This window comes from Heptranchias perlo, chromosome 4 (assembly GCF_035084215.1).
Source record: "Heptranchias perlo isolate sHepPer1 chromosome 4, sHepPer1.hap1, whole genome shotgun sequence".
Classification (NCBI taxonomy): Eukaryota; Metazoa; Chordata; class Chondrichthyes; order Hexanchiformes; family Hexanchidae; genus Heptranchias; species Heptranchias perlo.
In genome coordinates this window covers 22,686,256-22,704,307 of record NC_090328.1, presented here as the reverse complement: position 1 = coordinate 22,704,307, position 18,052 = coordinate 22,686,256, and the positions used below count along the sequence as shown (strand labels likewise).

At 44.1% G+C, this 18,052-nt stretch overlaps 2 protein-coding genes across 4 annotated transcripts in view; one reads left to right on the top strand and one right to left on the bottom strand.

Moving 5' to 3' along the window:
- enpp6 (ectonucleotide pyrophosphatase/phosphodiesterase 6) overlaps positions 1-6,383 on the top strand; it is a 60,864-nt gene extending 54,481 nt beyond the window's left edge. For all 3 annotated transcript variants that reach the window (XM_067982565.1, XM_067982567.1, XM_067982566.1), the window contains exon 8: positions 1,821-6,383. In XM_067982565.1, the coding sequence (XP_067838666.1) occupies positions 1,821-2,026 (206 nt within the window). In that variant the 3' untranslated portion in view covers positions 2,027-6,383. The remainder of the gene's footprint in view (positions 1-1,820) is intronic.
- Positions 6,384-13,333: 6,950 nt separating this feature from the next.
- LOC137320437 (cadherin-related family member 2-like) overlaps positions 13,334-18,052 on the bottom strand; it is a 97,361-nt gene continuing 92,642 nt past the window's right edge. Inside the window, exons 29-31 of the mRNA XM_067982132.1 lie at positions 16,191-16,271; positions 16,002-16,083; positions 13,334-13,783 (exon numbers count right to left, since the gene is read on the bottom strand). Of these exons, the coding sequence (XP_067838233.1) occupies positions 13,592-13,783; positions 16,002-16,083; positions 16,191-16,271 (355 nt within the window). The 3' untranslated portion in view covers positions 13,334-13,591. The remainder of the gene's footprint in view (positions 13,784-16,001; positions 16,084-16,190; positions 16,272-18,052) is intronic.

Below are 18,052 nucleotides of genomic sequence, written 5' to 3'. Positions count from 1 at the left end.
GCATCCTATTTGACCCTTTGCTGAGCTTCCGACCCCACATCCTCTCTGTCACAAAGTTCGCCTACTTTTGCCTCTGTAATATTGTCCATCTTCACCCCTGCCTCAGCTCATCTGCTGCTGAAACTCGCATCCATACTTTTTTTCCCCCTCCAGTCTCGATTATTCCAATGCTCTCCTGGCCGGCCTCCCATCTTCCACCCTCCATAAACTTGAGCTCATCCAAAACTCTGCTGCCCATATTCTAACTTGCACCAAGTCCTGTTTACCCATTACCCCAGTGCTCGCTATCCTAGGTTGGCTCCTGACCCACCAATGCCTTGCCTTGATTTTAAAATTCCAATCTTCATGTTCAAATCCCTCATGTCCTCGCCCCTCCCTGTCTCTGTAACCTCCTCCATCAATGGCCTTCTTTCTGTTATAAGATCAGGAGTGGGATTGCTCACTGATGATTCCACAGTGTTCAGCTGCATTCCTAACTCGTCCAATAATGAAGTAGCCCTTGCCAGCCTAAAGGAGGACCTTGATAATATCCAGGCTTCGGCTGACATATTGCAGGTAACACTTGTGCCACCTAAGGGCCCGATAATGACTGTCTCGATCAAGAGAAAGACCAGTCATCTTCCCTTGACCTTCAATGGAGTCCCACACCATCAACATCTTGGGGGGTCAGCATTGACCGGAAGCTTATCTGGACCAGCCATATCAATATCATGGCCACAAAGGCAGGGCAGAAGCTGGGTATGCTGTGATGTGTGGCTCACTTCCTGACTCCTCAGAGCCTCTCCACCATCTACAAGGCTCATCAGGAGTGTGATGGAATACTCACTCATAGCCCATCTGGTGCAGCTGCAACAACACTCAAGATGCATTCAGAGCAGTTTGGTTTATTCGGTGCCCCTGTCAATGAATCAACATCCATTCCCTCCACCGCCAGCATCCTGTGGCTGCAGTATGTATGATCCACAGGGTGCATTGCAACAACTCATCATCATTGTTTTAACAGCACCTCCTCTCCTAAGACCTCTACCATCAAAAAGAACAAACAGAATGTTGTGGGAACACCGTGACCCCCAAGTCACACATTATCCTGACTTGGACATATACCATTGGTCCTTCATCATTGCTAGACCAATAAAACAGCATGAATATGAAAGCAAAGTAAGCCTTAGTAAATATCACACACACCAAAGTCTGCCAAAGTAATTATTTGCATGTGTATGAATGATACCAGGGCTAAAAGGGTTAAATTATGAGGACAGGTTGCATAGACTAGGCTTGAATTCCCTTGAGTGTAGAAGATTAAGGGGTGATCTAATTGAAATGTTTAAGATGATTAAAGGATTTGAAAGGGTAGATAGAGAGAAACTATTTTCTCTGACAGGGGAATCCAGAACAAGGGGGCATAACCTTAAAATTAGAGCTAGGCCACTCGGGTGAGTCAGGAAGCACTTCTTCAAACAAAGGGTAGTGGGAATCTGGAACTCTCTCCCCCAAAAAGCTGTTGAGGTTAGATCAATTGAAAATGTCAAAACTAAGATTGATAGATTTTTGTTAGGCAAGGATATTAAGGGTTACGGAACCAAGGTGGGAAGATGGAGTTAAGATACAGATCAGCCTTGATCTAATTGAATGGCGGAACAGGCTCAAGGGGCTGAATGGCCTACTACTGTTACTATGTTCCTATAAGGAGTAATCTTTCACTAGAAAATACCTTAAATTTCGATATTGTAAGATGATCATCTTTACATGGCACAGTTTTGACACAAACTTTAAAATATGTAGGGCAGTTTCACAACTAATTTTGGTTTTGTACTGTTCAGATTTCAGAACAAACTACAAGGCAGCTCCAATTAGAGTGGTTGATGTGTACAATGTCATGTGTCATGTTGCCGGAATAGACCCATTGCCAAACAATGGTTCCTGGTCCCAAGTGGAGTCGATGCTGAATAACAATGCCATCGTGGCTCACAGTGCAAAAGTTAGCGTCACCGTATTGACATTAACAGTGGCCTGGATATTGCCCTAATGCATCATTAATAATTACATTCAAATTTTTTTAATTTCAATTAAAATGTGTGATTTTTGGCAATTATAGTTGATTATTTTTAAATGTGCTAATAACATTTAATTGTGCACTAAAACATTTGTGACTAAATGTTTCTTTTAAATTATATTTTTAATGGGCAGTAATATATTCGAATACTTAGCATTTCAATATATTGACTACTTAAGTTGCACTATTGAAAATTACTTAAATGATAATACTAATTTAGTTGCTTACAGGAGAGGATGACTGCTCCATTCTGATAAAGTGTCCTATATCAGGGGAGAAGATGATGTTGTACTTCTGTGCCCCAAATACAGACATTGTCATGTTCCCTACATTTTTCCTGGGACTCACAGTCCATATGGAATGCATGATGATAAAGGGGGGGGACCCAAGTTGCATGCTTCCCCCACAAGACAGCCCTCTGGCAGGCACAGCGTGATAACCATGGCACAGTGTCGATCTTGGCCTTTTATTCGATTCTGATTAAGATATGCCCTGATTAAGATATGCCCTAGAATAGATTACTTCTTTGTGAAGAAAGCCCATCTCTCTAGGGTTCACAAGTTGCAAAATAGGGCTTATAATCATTGTGCTCCAATCATATTGCAGCTTTCCACCCCAGCCCTAGTACTGGCACCTCATTCCTAACTTACCCGTGAGTGTAAGTTTGTTCACTGTGTGTCAGAGAACGAAGGGTCAGAAGTGTCCTCACTGTGTCTGTGGGAAAACACTGAGGCTGTTCTTGGGGGTTACCTATACCTCAGCCAAAAAGCACAAAGTGCTCCAGAGCCACAGAGAGGTTGAAGACAGAATAATGGGACTAAGGACCCACGACAAAGGTCAGATAGGAACATAGCACAGAAAGGGCCCTGATTCAGGCTAGTTAAACAATCTGTTGTCCATGGGTGTAGAGAAGCTCATTCCAGTCACCATGGCAAAGTATTATCAACAAGGTGACCAACCCGGAGAGCTTCTAATGTACACTCTTCAGAATAAAACTGTTCCGTGCGTTAGAATCGACACTAGTAACCTCACCGCTAACCTGCAACAGGAGTTTGCGGAATTCTATACTTTACTGAATACCTCAGAACACTCAGCCAAAAGCCAAAAGCTATCTGGCAAACCTCACCTTCCTCAGCTGTCACCCAGAGGATACTTAGTCACTCTCCAATTCATACCTCATAGATCGAGGCAGCAAAAAATGAGCTGCACACTGTCAAAGCACTAGTGCCTGTTGACTTCCCTGCTGAATGATACAAAGTTATTATTCCTGTGCTTGACGTCAATGTTGCCGAAACTATTCCACTCCCAAGCACAATCAGAAATGACAATCGTGCTGATACTCCGGTCTTCTGATTCTGGCCCTTTGTGCGCTCCCCCGGCACCCCCCCCCCCCGACCATTGGCGACCATGCCTTCAGCCATCTAGGTCCCATGCTCCTTTCGCCTCTCCACCTCCCTCTCCTCCTTTAAGACCCTCCTTAAAGCCCACCTCTTTGAATAAGCTTTTGGTCACGCCTCCTAATTTCTCCTTCTTTGGCTTGGTCTTCATTTTTGTCTGATTACGCCTCTGTGAAGAATCTTGGGATGTTTTACTGCTAAATGCAAGTTGTTGTTGTTGTTGATCCCATCTCACTACAAGTTCATATTCCTCTGGAATGCTGACTGTAAAATACTAACCAAAGCTCTGGCCACCTGACTGGACACGTTAGCTCCCAAAGTAGTTTGCCCAGAACAAACAGATCAATCAGAGGTCAGCACCAGGTGACTATTTAATGTGGTCCACCATTACAACAGCACCAGAACCCCACTATTCTGGAATGTGGAGAAGACGTTCAGTTGGGTGAAGTGATCTTCCTTCTCCCTCTGTTGGAGAGAATATCATTTAGCAAGGAATTCATAAGTTGGATCAGGACACTCTATTCACACCGCACTTAACAGTTACATCTCACCTGCATTCTCTCTCTAATGAGTGACCAGATAGGGATGCTCATTCTCCTTTTTTTCCAATAGAGCCACTGACAACAGATGTAAGAATTAAGTCAGACATTCATCCTGATGAGGTTGAACATAGAATAATGATGCTCCCTGATGACATATGTGACAGATCCATTACCTCAGCACCTGTCATCTTCCAAGTCAAGGACATTGACCATCTTTTAGGTTACTAACTTAATTATGCCAAAACTGAGGGCATGTCCCCCACACAAGGCGTTTTGGCATAAATTGTGTAACAGTAACCCCTGACATTTTAACCTTGAAAACAAGTGAAATTATGCTCCACACATCGGAACCATATTAACTTGACCTGGACAGAGAGGACAGTTTACTAATATTACTTCTCAGGTGGGCAAGTATAGTAAAGATGACTGTGCTGCTTCAGCTTATCAAATTGCTCCAGATGACCACGAATAAGCCTAGGATGCCTACAACTCCCTACATTTAAAGAAGGACTGGACCTACCAAACCTTAAATGCTACTTTTGGCGGCCGAGCTTAGTTATTGTGACTTAGAATGCAACCTCATCACAAAACCCGCGCTGGGTATGGAGCTGAAAGTTGCCAACCTATCCTCCCCCCCCCCCCCCCCCACCCTACCTTCACATGAGTAACATCCTGTCCTTTTAGTAATTAATGGCAAAATTGCATCTCACTTAGTTGGATATGTTCAGGTACCTTCAAATCAAAAACTTCCTCCAGGAGCCAGTGACATTCTGCTAACCTCAGTGAGAACTATTCTCTCTACAGCTACTAGTTCTCAGGCCCCAGACCGCTGTAAATCTACTAGTGCCCTGTACATTGTACTCATCCCCACTTAATAGAACCCACAGTGATTCTAAAAGGAGCATGGGAGTGGGTCAATGTAACCAAATAACAGAAGAAGAATGGAGAAGAATCTGGGGACAAACCCTCACAACCACCACATGCATAAAATACAAGAGAGTGTCAACCTAAACTCACACACCAAACACATCACACTCCACATAAACTATGTAGATTCTGCTCCTCCCCGTCAGATGAATGCTGGAAAGAATGTGGTCAGAATAATACCACTCAAACAAACACAACTTCTGGTTCTGCCTTCAAACCCAACCACTTTGGGAAGCAACCAGGGATTGCCACAAAGGCCAGGGCCTGCAGAGACACCCCCTCCGTGCTGAGTCTGTCCCAGGGATGAGAGGTTCACCCGAAATGTACAATTGAGACTTTTTCCTTTATTAGCTGAGGCATAGAATATAAGAGCAGGGAGGTTATGCTAGAACTGTATAAAACACTAGCTAGGCCACAGCTTGAGTACTGCGTATAGTTCTGGTCACCACATTGCAGGAAAGATGTGATTGCGCTAGAGAAGGTACACAGGAGATTTATGAAGATGTTGCCAGGACTGGAGAATTTTAGCTATGAGAAAGATTGGATAGGTTGGGGTTGTTTTCATTGGAACAAAGGAGGCCGAGGGGAGATTTAATTGAGGTGTATAAAATTATGAGGGGCCTAGATAGAGTGGATAGGAAGGGCCTATTTCCCTTAGCAGAGGGGTCAGTGACCAGGGGTCATAGATTTAAAGTAATTGGTAGAAGGATTAGAGGGGAGCTGAGAAGAATTTTTTTCACCCAGAGGGTGGTGGGGGTCTGGAACTCACTGCCTGAAAGGGTGGTAGAGGCAGAAACCCTCAACTCATTTAAAATGCACTTGGATGTGCACTTGAAGTGCCGTAACCTACAGGGCTATGGACCAAGTGCTGGAAAGTGGGATTAGGCTGGGTGGCTCTTCTTCGGCCGGCACGGACACAATGGTCAAATGACCTCCTTCTGTGCCATAACTTTCTATGATTCTATGAAAGACTAACACAACTTTCACTGCTAGTGGCAAGGAGTTGCATTCCCCACACTGTAGTGAAACCATACTCCCCTCGGCACAAACGTGGATTAGGCACCTGTGGGTAATACATGGATTCTGCCTGGAATTGGGAAAAGCACCCCAAGGAAGGGTGGGATAGCCCCTATGCACCTTATCCGGTTGTGCTACTCCCACCTGATGTCCACTCCAGACCTGAAGTGGGTTAAACTACTGTCCAAACATGTACAACTGTCATTAATGTAATTGTCATGTTAAAAATATATATGACTATATGTGAAAATCAGTTTTTCTCTTTTAGAAAAAATAATTAATTAAATAAAGTTTATATCTTGATTGTTAATTGTTAAACATTTCTCAGTTTTACCATTTAAACTTATAAATTGTTAGCTTGTTGAAAAAAAATTTTTTGTAAATTTTTTAAAAAAGTCAGTGGATAATAATCGGCCAAGGAATTCATTACGAAAATGTTTGTTTCATTGTACAACTAAAAGTAAATGCATCTTCTGGTACATTTGTAGTAATGAGTTAATCTGTTTATGCTGGTGACTTGATTTTACTTTTCCCCACTTCTTATCAATATGAGAAAGAACGGAATATGTAAAGGCCATTCGTCTAGTAATGGCTGCATCTTTCACAGAGCATCTTCTATTCTATCATGGATTATACCCACCTTTATAATCTGCTGCCAGCTGAAATTCCAGAATATCAATCCATTTCATGTCTCCAGAATTTAACCCTGTCTGCTTTCCACAGACAGCATTTCCTTTGTCACAGGAACTATACGATTCGAATTCCTCTAAGAGGTGATTGCATGACCCCGTGCTGCCAGGGCAGAGGCGCACTTGATGAAAATCCAGGTGGGAGAATTGGAGCCTGGGATAATGAAATCACTCATCTAGTGACTCCAGGATAGATTTTCTATTCTTGATGCTGAGATTGGTGGGAAAGGAACTGCAAGCTTTTCATTCGCAGAAGTCGCAAAGGACTGGCCCTGTCGGGATCTTTCCGGGATCATCCTCGGTTTGTTAGCAGAGCAAGCTCCGGCCTGGATCAGACGTGCAGGCGGGCACTCGCCAAACGAAGATGGTGAAAAATTTAGCATTTCATTAGCCATTAAAGGGAGGCAGACCTAAATGAAAGGGATGCAACCTCTTAAAGGTAAATGGTCATATATGGGGATACAAGTTTCCAATGGCTGAAAGGAATTTAAGGCAGTGTGCCAACCTTTTGAATTTTTATATAAGGCACAAGAAGTGTCTAGCAAAAAGCAGTACCTAACAAAACAAATGTAGAGGCAGGTAGTGGACTCTGTGGGCAAATGATGGACCTCTCCAGCACCTGAATCCCCTTATATAATGGAGGTGTTGCTGCATGAGGTAGGTACAAGGAGGATTGCCCTGTTTGGCACTCAGGGGCACTGACATTTTTTGGGATTTTTATACTACCTACTGGGATTGAAAGTCATCTTTGGTGGGAGTGCAAAACGGGCAGGGGTATGATGAGCAGGGGCTATAACTGGCGGGGAGTATAATGACCGGGGAGTATAACGGGCGGGGGTTATGAAGGGCGGGGGATATGATGGGCGGGGGCTATAACTGGCGGGGAGTATAACAACCGGGGAGTATAACGGGTGGGGGTTATGAAGGGCGGGGGATATGATGGGCGGGGGCTATAACTGGCGGGGAGTATAACGACCGGGGAGTATAACGGGCGGGGGTTATGAAGGGCGGGGGCTATAACAAATGGGGAGTATACGACTTGGGGGGGGGGGGGGGTATGACGGACGGGGGTTATGATGGGCACCCGATGTGCTACCACCCGTTTCGCATTACCACCCATGAAGAATTTCAACCACATGTTCTTGGATTCAGCTTCATCAGCCACTCCTGTAAGTGGACCTGTTGTCTCCTACGATCCGAGGTACATTTTTTTCCTCAGTATCTGGGACAATGTTTCCGAGACCCAGTGATTGTAACAGAAAACTCTTGCTCTGTACACCGACTACTGGAATGTATCACATGTCGTCACATGATTCTCCTCTTCGAAAACGACATTGAATATACAATCTTACCAAACTGAGATGCAGGCTCTGAACCAACAAATGGTTTTAGAATCATAGAAAGGTTACAGCACGGAAGGAGGCCATTTGGCCCATTGAGTCCACGCAGGTTCTATGCAAGAGCAATCCAGCTAGTCCCACTCTCCCATTCTTTTCCCGTAGCCCTGCAAATTTTTTCCTTTCAAGTACTTAACCAGTTCCCTTTTGAAGGCCATGATTGAATCTGCCTCCACCACCCCCTCGGACAGTGCATTCCAGATCCTAACCACTCTCTGTGTAAAAAAGATTTTCCTCATGTCACCTTTGGTTGTTTTGCTAATCACCTTTATTTAAATGAAACAGATGAATGAACAGTATATGATATAAAACATTGAATCAAACACTCCATCACCTTCCTTGATACATAAAATAATAGACACCACTTGTTTTTTAAACACGGGGAGAAATTTAACTTGCGCCCAAAACGGGTGGCAAGTCGGCGGAGCGATTGCTCCATGCACTGGTCCGTGCCGGCCTGAGACCAGAGCCAAATTCAGCATTGGGCCTTGGGATTGAAGTGGCAAGCTGCAGGTGCCAAACGGGCGTCCCGATGCAGCTTGCCGATCGGGGCCTGACGAATTCTGGCCGGCACTGATGCCCGTAGGTCCTGGGAGGAAGCAGAGACAAAGCAGAGAAGGCGAGCAAGTGCCAGCAGTTGCCCGCAGTATTTTTGTCCAATCTGGAGCAGCATTCCTGCTCCTAGCTCCACAAAAATATAACTTTTAAAATGTTTTTTGGCCGTTTTACGAGCGGTCCCTTTAAGGATCACTGGTTAGGCTGCTCAAGAGTTGGTGACAACTAGATGTAATGCAAGCTCCGTCCGTTTGTACTTGAATTTTGCATCAGGATCTGACAACTGGTGCAGGACCCGAATTTGCATTGTTTCAGGTACACGAGCTGCTCGCCCATTTATAGGCCTGCATGCTTTTGTGGCCTAGGAATTTGATGGTGCCCGGAAACAGGCGCCCAGATGCATAGGCCCAAGTCGCACCTAATATTGGGCCTCCAGCCTCATTATCATCGAATCGGCAAGCTGGTATCAACAAAAGTGATCAAGAAGCTGTCGGATTGTCATAAAAATTCAATTGGTTAATTAATGTCCTTTAGGGAAGGAAACCTGCCGTCCTTACTTGGTCTGACCTATATGTGACTCCAGTCTCACACACCAACGTTGTTGACTCTTAACTGCCCTCTGAAGTGGGCGAGCAAGCCACTGAGTCATATCAAACCGTTAAAACAACAACTTGCATTTATATAGCGCCTTTAACATGGTAACACATCCCAATGTCTGCTTCACAGGAGCGTTATGAATCAAAATTTGACATCGAGCCACATAAGGATATATTAGGACAGGTGACCAAAAGCTTGGTCTAAGATGTAGGTTTTAAGGAGCGTCTTAAAGGAGGAGAGAGAAGTAGGGAGATGAAGAGATTTAGAGAGGGAATTCCAGATCTTAGGGCCTAGGCAGCTAAAGGCACAGCCGCCAACGGTGGAGCGATGAAAATTGGGAAATGCGCAAGAGGCCAGAATTGGAAGAGCGCAGAGATCACGGAGGGTTGTAAGGCTGGTGGACGTTACAGAGATAGCTAAAAAGAATAAGAATAAAACCAGACCCGCAAACTGCAATGGTTCAAGAAGGTGGCCCGCCACCACTTTCTCAGGGCAACTAGGGCTAATAAGTGCCGGTCTTCCCAGTGATGCCCACATCCCGATAATGAGTAAAATGATACTATGGAAGCCTTGGGCTCCAAACTCCAAATGACTGTCATACCCAGCTTCAATATGCTGAGGGATCAGGTGTAGAGTGTCAGTTCACAAATACTGTTGCCTGGAGGTCTGCTGCCTCGCACATCGCTGGACAGCAGCAGAGGCATGGACTCAGCACAGCACTCAAATGACTGTAGATGATAACGTTCCTGCGAAGCGTCCTGGGACGTTTTACTACACTGAAGGTGATATATAAGGTTGTTGTTGTTATGTGCCATAAAGTGGGCAGGACTAGGCGGACACCGCAGAAGATGTGGGAAAAGCAGCTGCCGGGCCATCTCATGATCCAACCCAAAGAGGCAGAGGGCCAACTCAGTCCCAAAAGGCTCCAACTGACACCCAGCAGACAGCTACCCCACTTGCTCCTGTGACTGGGGAAGCACCTAGAAGGAGCACAAGGTTAGGTTCTAGACACTGTAACCAACATATACATAATTAAGTTTTAGGGAATTAAATTTGGTTGTACGTTACTTTAATTGCATCTGAGATATTTCTTCTGAGGGTGTAGAATAAGGTATTTGCGGATCAGAGGATTAGCATCCCTAGTAATTGGGTAAGCGCAGAGGCCAATGTTGCTGAAGATGTATTGGGCCTTTGGATGTGCACATGTGCAGCACATCCATCCACCCATTGCACAATCTTATTGTTTCTTAAATGATTCCAGGGTTTTTGCCACTACTTTATCTGGAAGTCCATTCCAAGTGTTGGCGGATACGACACTTACTTGAAGGTCTGGTTTATGTGAGCCTGCAGAGTAACTCGTTAAATACAATGGTGTTTCAGCAGGGACATCTTCTGGGTAATCGCCAATGTCTTGATATGCTCTCACAAGAGGAGGGTAATAACCACTGCAATTCTCATGTGCAAGTTTTAAATTGTAGCAATGAAAAACCTTCCTGCCAAAAATCTGGAACAAAAACCATGAAAAGCAAACAAACTGCCAAAAAAAACAAACTAATACTTCAGCTCTCACAAATCCAATGTTAAAGTTCACTTTCATCCATGTTCGAAATACAAGTACAGCTGGTCTCCTTTAAAGCATTGACTTCCTGTCAGCCAAGACCCTGCTGACCCTGATCAGCAGTTCCATATAGGTGAGCTGCATATTCCCTGCAGAAAATCATGTTTCTACACTCATTTCCATTTCATTATTATGCATTAATATATATAATGAAGCTGATGCCAATTTTGCAGCCTCTGATAATCTGTTTCACTCTGGAACCTTCCTAATCCATAAGATACTTATGGATTAGGAAGGTCATTTGGCCCATCTTAATTCATCCATTTAGAAAAATCCTAAGCTTACCCTTTGCAGCATCTAATGGTTTCTTAAATGATTCCAGGATTCTTGCTTACACTGCTCTGTCTAAAAGTCCATTCCAAGTATTGATCACTCTGTGACAGAAGAAATTTTTTTTGGTATCAGTCTTAAATTTACAACTGACCAGGGTCAACATACTCTTGGCTGACAGGAAGTCAAGGCCCAACTTTAGCTCGGGACATAAATGCGGCATGAGGGTGCCAAGGAGGGCGATATCCATCTGCCCCCCCAACCCCCAAACAGCATGAGGCCCAGGGGATTTTAACTCCCAGCCTCAATTAAATTCAAACTCAGGCTCCTCGCCCGAACCTAGTGGGAATGACAATGAAGCCGGCATGCGGGACCAGGAAATTGGGTGGCAGGGGGCCGCTGCCGGAGACCTGAAGGAACGGTTCCCGGCACTAAGGTAAATGGTTGTGGGGGGGAGGTGTTTCGGAAGCAATTGTGGAGGGGGCAGGGAAGGCCCACAGTTTCCTTGTGGGGCTTGGAGGAACACTTGCTCCTGCTCCTCGTGGCCCACAAGGAAGCCTTAAAATAAATAAACATTTAAACTTACCTGAGCCTCTCCTGGCCACAATCCTCCTCGCCGCCAGTGTTAACTGGAAGTTCCAGCATGGATGTCACCACCGTGCTCACCAGTTAAAATCACGTCAGGGTCTGAATGACTTCATCGGACACCGACATTTATATATTAATGAGGCCTCTGCCTACCTGCTGAAACCCGACAGTTAAATTCACAGCGGGTGCGAATCCGTCAGGAACACAGTGCCCGACCGCCATTTTAACCATCCGCCCGACCCTGTTCCCGCCAGGCATGTTCAGTGTTTTAAAGGAGACCGACGGTGTTTTTATTTGGAACATGGATTTAATTTTGGGTTTGCATTGTCAGTTTATTTTTTATAGGTTACCTATGGTAGTGTGGTTATGTTATTGGACTAGTAATCCAGAGGTCTGGACTAATAATCCAGACAATATGAATTCAAATCCCACCACCGCAGTTTGAGAATTTTAATTCAGTTTAAAAACATCTTGAAATAAATAAAAGCTTGTATCAGTACAAAGTGACATTGAAACTGCCGAATGACATAAAAACCTAACTGATTCATTAATGACTTCTGGATAAGGAAACCTGCCGTACTTACCTGGGTTGGCCTATATGTGACTCCAGTACCACAGCAAGATTTTTACTAGTTTGAACCTGTCTCCTTGTCCTCCCTTACAATTTAATTTAAAGTAATATTCCAGATTTACCTTTTCCATTGTAAGCTAGTGCAATGGGTATGGACTTGCTGCAAGTGTTCAAAAAGGGATCTGGATAAGTTATGATATTGCAGCTAAGAAAAGATAGTTGGGACATTGGGCAATGTGCCTCACGACTAGTCACTGATCTCCTGGAACTTGTTTGATTGCCTTTGGCAGCCAGAGATATATCTCCCAGATTTTGTTTTGCCTAAATTGGCGTAGGCTTTTATTCTTAGATTTTTTGCCTCTCACAGGAGATTGTGTGGCTGCTGGTGGGTGAGGAGGGGTGGTGGGGGGGGCAGGGGGTTGTTGATGATGCTCAGTTGCACCATGACGATATGGGACAGGTTCAATGGACCAGCTGCTGTTTACTTGTCCACCGTTTTGATATGTTCCACCACTACAGCCCTCTACCACCTCCTTCTTACCTGTCTTCCTCTCCGTCAGCGGTACAGAAGTGGCAACGCAGGAAAATCAGCCAAAGGCCCAAGCTCTGTTCCTTTGCTGTCATTTACATGGAGTGGGGCAGAGAATGGGCAGGTGGCCACCTTCGGTGGCAATGAGAAGAAAATGATGGCAGCTCATTTCTCTCTCTCTCCTTTAAGACGCTCCTTAAAACCTAACTCTTTGACCAAGCTTTTGGTCACCTGTCCTAATATGTGGCTCGGTGTCAAATTTTGTTTGATAAGCGTTCCTGCGAAGCGCCTTTGGATGTTTTACCACGTTAAAGGCGCTATATAAATGCAAGTTGTTGCTGTTGTTATTGCCAGCAATGCCCATATCCCGAGAATGAATAAAAAGAAGCTACTTACAGCATAATACTGAATGAAACTAGATGTATATTTTGATTGTTTTAATTCTGTGAAATGGTACCTCTGTAAAAAACCAAACCAAGCAGCCCATAAAGCACAAGGTTCGAGCCCAAGTTACAAGCTGAGTCAGCCGATCTCAGCCAGGGCAGCAACTGGTGTGCTGCAATTGGCTTCGGTGTTCCTGGGCTAGTGAGGAGCACAATCATTGATTGCTATCCAGTATCTGCTGGAAAATGTTTGTAATAATAACAAACAATAGGAAGCCCCATATCAATCTAAACATAAATTTAAGGACATGTCACTTGAAATTTTAAAATGAAAGTAACTACCCAAGTTACGAACCCAAATACTAAGGTTAAATATTCCTATTTGTACAGTTACGGGTAAGATTATTAACTCATAAAGCCGTTAAATTTGTAAAAGTATAACTTTCTTCCTACTTCATTTACAGATCAGTACATTCCAGTCCGTCATTACTGAACAGATACACCATCTTCCCAGATTTCAGCTTTTCCATATATTTGCTTTCTTCACGTGATGCTAAAGCCACTGTAAGAAAGTCTTGAGCTGCCACCTCTTGTGAATTTTTCGCATCCCTTTTTCGAGCACTTTTCAAAAGTACATTGCCTCTTTTTTCCTGTTTGGAGTTACAATGCAGGGAGGAAAACAGTTACTGGCATGAGATGAAAATTCACATGATGTGATTAAATACAAGAATTGGATTCAAAAGGTTCCTGGTTCAAAATTCTATAAACACAATCAGGCTGAACACAAAAATATTCTTAGATCATTACTCGTAAGGTTACTCAGCAGAATTTTCCAAGTCACCAGACCACTGATGGGGGCTCGCACACAGTGGGCAGCCTATCAGAAAATCAGGGATGCTTTGCCTGCAATTTTTCGTCCATTGACATTAATGGGAGGGTAGTTGTGGGCAAGGCAACCTCGTGCATGTGAGAATCCGTTAGTTGAGTGGGGCCTTGTAAAATTCCACCCATTCAATGAGTAATTTTACCTGAACCTAAGTTATCCTTTAGGGGTCCTTGCAATAGTAACTGTTCCACATAGCTGTGGTAGCTGCTTACTTAGTCCCCCGTATGGAAATGGCATCTATTGAAACAGGGATATTAGCTCCACCTTGGATGCACCTCTCCCTTGTCGAGTGAGTCTCATTTGTTCACCAGACCAGCATGATCCAGCATGGTATCCAACAAGCCATTTATTACGTAGGAGAGGAAGGGAAATTATATTATCGAATTTGCTTTCCCTTGAATCGTACCTGAAATCAACAGTAGAGAGAGTGGTATTGATCACACAGGTCAATGTCTGTGACCTACACTAGGGATGTCCAACCTTACTGTTTTTATGGGTTGCATAATTATGTAGTGTGGAACCTCGGTGACCACCTAAGAGGGTCAAAATTCCAATCGGCCAAGTTCATGCACAAATGCTTAACACACTTGTACTACATCCTGTGTTCATTATTTTTGGGTTAACATCTGTATAAAGACAGCACACACAAATGTAGTAAGACCAGGTTCAACAGTCCAAGATGAGCTTTACTGATCAGAATTTCTGTCCTATAAAATTTAAATCAATGTTCCCTTTAATTTACATATATCCCAAGTTGGTGATGCTAATAGGTAGTGTTGTGATTTGGGACAACACAACAAACAACCCTTTCCAAACCTTCAGGCCCATAAAATTAAGACATAAGAACATAAGAAATAGGCGATATGGACCCTCGAGCCTGATCCACCATTCAATAAGATCATGGCTGATCTTCGACCTCAATTCCACTTTCCCGCCCGATTCCCATAACCCTTGATTCCCTATCACTCTCAGCCTTGAATATACTCAACGACTCAGCATCCTCAGCCTTCTGGGGTAGAGAATTCCGAAGATCCACAACCCTCTGAGTGAAGAAATTTCTCCTCATCTCAGAACTAAATGGCCGACCCCTTATCCTGAGGGGAAACAGTCTCAGCACAAACAATGTGACAAACCAGCAAATAACAAAAATAAGCGCAAATGAGACAGGATTACCAGGGCTTGGAGCTCACACTTGACATAGACTGCCATTTGGATATCCCGATCTACACTCTGCCATTAGTTGTGGCCTGAAGAGGGTGCGGGATGCTTAATGTCCCATGAAGGTGTCAAATGTACAGCGTAGCAAAAGAAAGTAGAAAATACATTAAAAAGAAAATGCGCGAAGGATTATTTTTATTACAGTTTGGTCATAATAGTAAATCCAACACCAGTGTTGAGCTCCACTCAATGAAAGCACAGGTCAGAGAATTGCAGCGACAGTGTTGGAGCCCTAACTCTGATCAAGGTTCCTTTCAAGGGTATAACTCATTGCTAGGAGTGTAGGATAATTGAATTTACTTCATGATATATTATTGAACAAATTCATTTGCTTCCACATTAATGTCTAAGTCCCCCTTTTTTTGGAGGGGAGCATAAAAATTGATATGCCGTCATATGTCAGTCTTTAAAATCTAAGTTGGTTTGGAACAGCACCTTTAACCTGCCACAGTAGTGGCATACTGATTGCTAGTCGATAAGTGTGGCTAGATGTAAAATTGTTTCCAGTTCTACTTGTAAAACTGCATGAAATCTATCCTAATTTAAAGACATACAGGTTGAAATCGGGCTGTGCCGTATTTCATATATGAAATTCCTTACTCTCCAATTCTGTTGTAAGTATTAAGCTGTGTTTTTAAATGGGATAATGCCTTTAAAATAGTAGACTGAGAAACCACATTTCAACATGTTGATGTGTTTGTCACTAATATCACTCAGTGTGATTTCAACCCAATAATAATACTTTCAACGATTTTCTAAATTACCTGGTATTTGTAGGTGCCAGGTTTCCGAATATTAAAGTAATCCTTCTCATCAGCAATGGCATTTTCATCAAGGGAGTTCAAACTGTATTTCATAACATATTACATAACTTAGTTTAGGCAATGTAATAAATGAAGTTATTTTAAGGATATGTTGCAATTTCTGAATTTCAAAGGAGTAAGAATGCATACCTTTTCTGATCCAAACTAGCTTCATCATTAAAACAGCAGGTTGCTTCACTGATCGGAGTTTTATTCCAAATTGGGTTGGATCTGAAGGAAAATATATAAAAGAATGATTTCCTTATTAAGTCAATTAACAGCTGGAAGCTGGGGCAGTATCATAACTATAATACAGCACCCTCTACATGTCACTAACAGTGGAGTCAGAATTCCTTTGGTCACTATTTATGGTGGCATTGTAAATGTGTTAGTGAAGATTCCCTCTGCTCAGTACTTCTAGTGAAATCTTAAGATTTTTCTAGAAATGTCAACCAGAGGAAATCTTCTATGAACACAAGAGGGGGGTGCTTGATTCCCTCCACCTGGTATGGGAGTTAAAATCGAAGCGGTAGACTCACCATTGGTTTTCCACCCTGCCTTCCCGCCTCTGGTATAATAGCTGGCTGAGACGCCCACCCGCCTCATTTAAATCGGGGGCCCATTACGTAGATAGGACCCTGGAGCCATTTGGATGGCCTACTGGGTGGAGCATCTGCCGTGGACACTCCAGCAAGAAATCGAGGCCGTGAAAGGTAGGCGAAAAAATGATTTCCTCTTGCTTTATTTAGAATAGATTCCTGATGGCAAAGGAAGCCAGCCAGAAGATATTGGCCCAGAAATTCAGAAGTGCCCATATTTGTGTCCATGTAGGGTTCTTACCCTGCGTACAAATGTAGGGTCCGAGGAGCACCAGATATTGGGCCTCGGACCTCATTCCCATATGAACAGCGCTGTGGGAGGAGGCCATGAAGACAAGTGATAGAAGTTTGGGCCACTGCTAGCGCCACAGTGGCCTATGGGGTGGGGGGAGGGGGGTCACTGGCCTCAGGGGGGAGGGAAATTGGGAAGCCTGGAGATTGTGGCCCTGGGGAAGGGAGATCAGACATTGGGGAGCCTGGAGGTCAAGGATCTCGGGGCCTCAGGGAGGGAGATCAGGGATAGGAGCTGGGGGGCCAGGTGTGGCTGCAATCAGGAGGGTGGTTCATTTGTGGGATTGGGAGGAGCAGGAGTGCTCCTCCAGTTTCTGGTAACTTACCTTTTTTGTTGCAGGCGTTCTGCAGGGTTAGTTTCCCTGAGTGCAGCCCGTTATGCCACTGGCTGCCTCAGGGCAAACCAGTCTTGCAGTGGGGACCTCAAGCAGGTGTTAGGCCCCGTATTTGCATATGCAAAGAGCCTAACGTCTGCTTCAGGCGTGGGTAAAGGACAGCTCTTGGTGGCGGCGCACTTCCTGCCCTCAATTTTGAGGACGTCGGAGGCCGCGTAGCACCTGAAAAATGGGCGTTACATGGCCCAATTTCTAGGTCATTGTGTTATTCATGGAGTCACCTGGGGATCTAGTGCACTCCACTTGCAATTTTGAACAATGGGCTACCCACCCTTACACAGAGCTGAGGACTCATTGTGCAGGACACCACCAAAGTTAAAGAGAGTTGGATTGAAGACAAGATAAATAAAGAAGTAGTGATTTTTTTTTATTTGTTCATGGGATGTGGGCGTTGCTGGCGAGGCCGGCATTTATTGCCCATCTCTAATTGCCCTTGAGAAGGTAGTGGTGAGCCGCCTTCTTGAACCGCTGCAGTCCGTGTGGTGAAGGTTCTCCCACAGTGCTGTTAGGAAGGGAGTTCCAGGATTTTGACCCAGCGACGATGAAGGAACAGCGATATATTTCCAAGTCGGGATGGTGTGTATGCAGTGCAAAACCTGTAGACTGTAGGAGGAAAGAAAAACTAAGGGAAGTAAGGAGTTTCACATCTTTGAGGCACTGGGAAATACAAAGTGAGCAATTGTGTGATGAGTCTTGATTTCAGTTTTGCATTAGAAATCTATATATA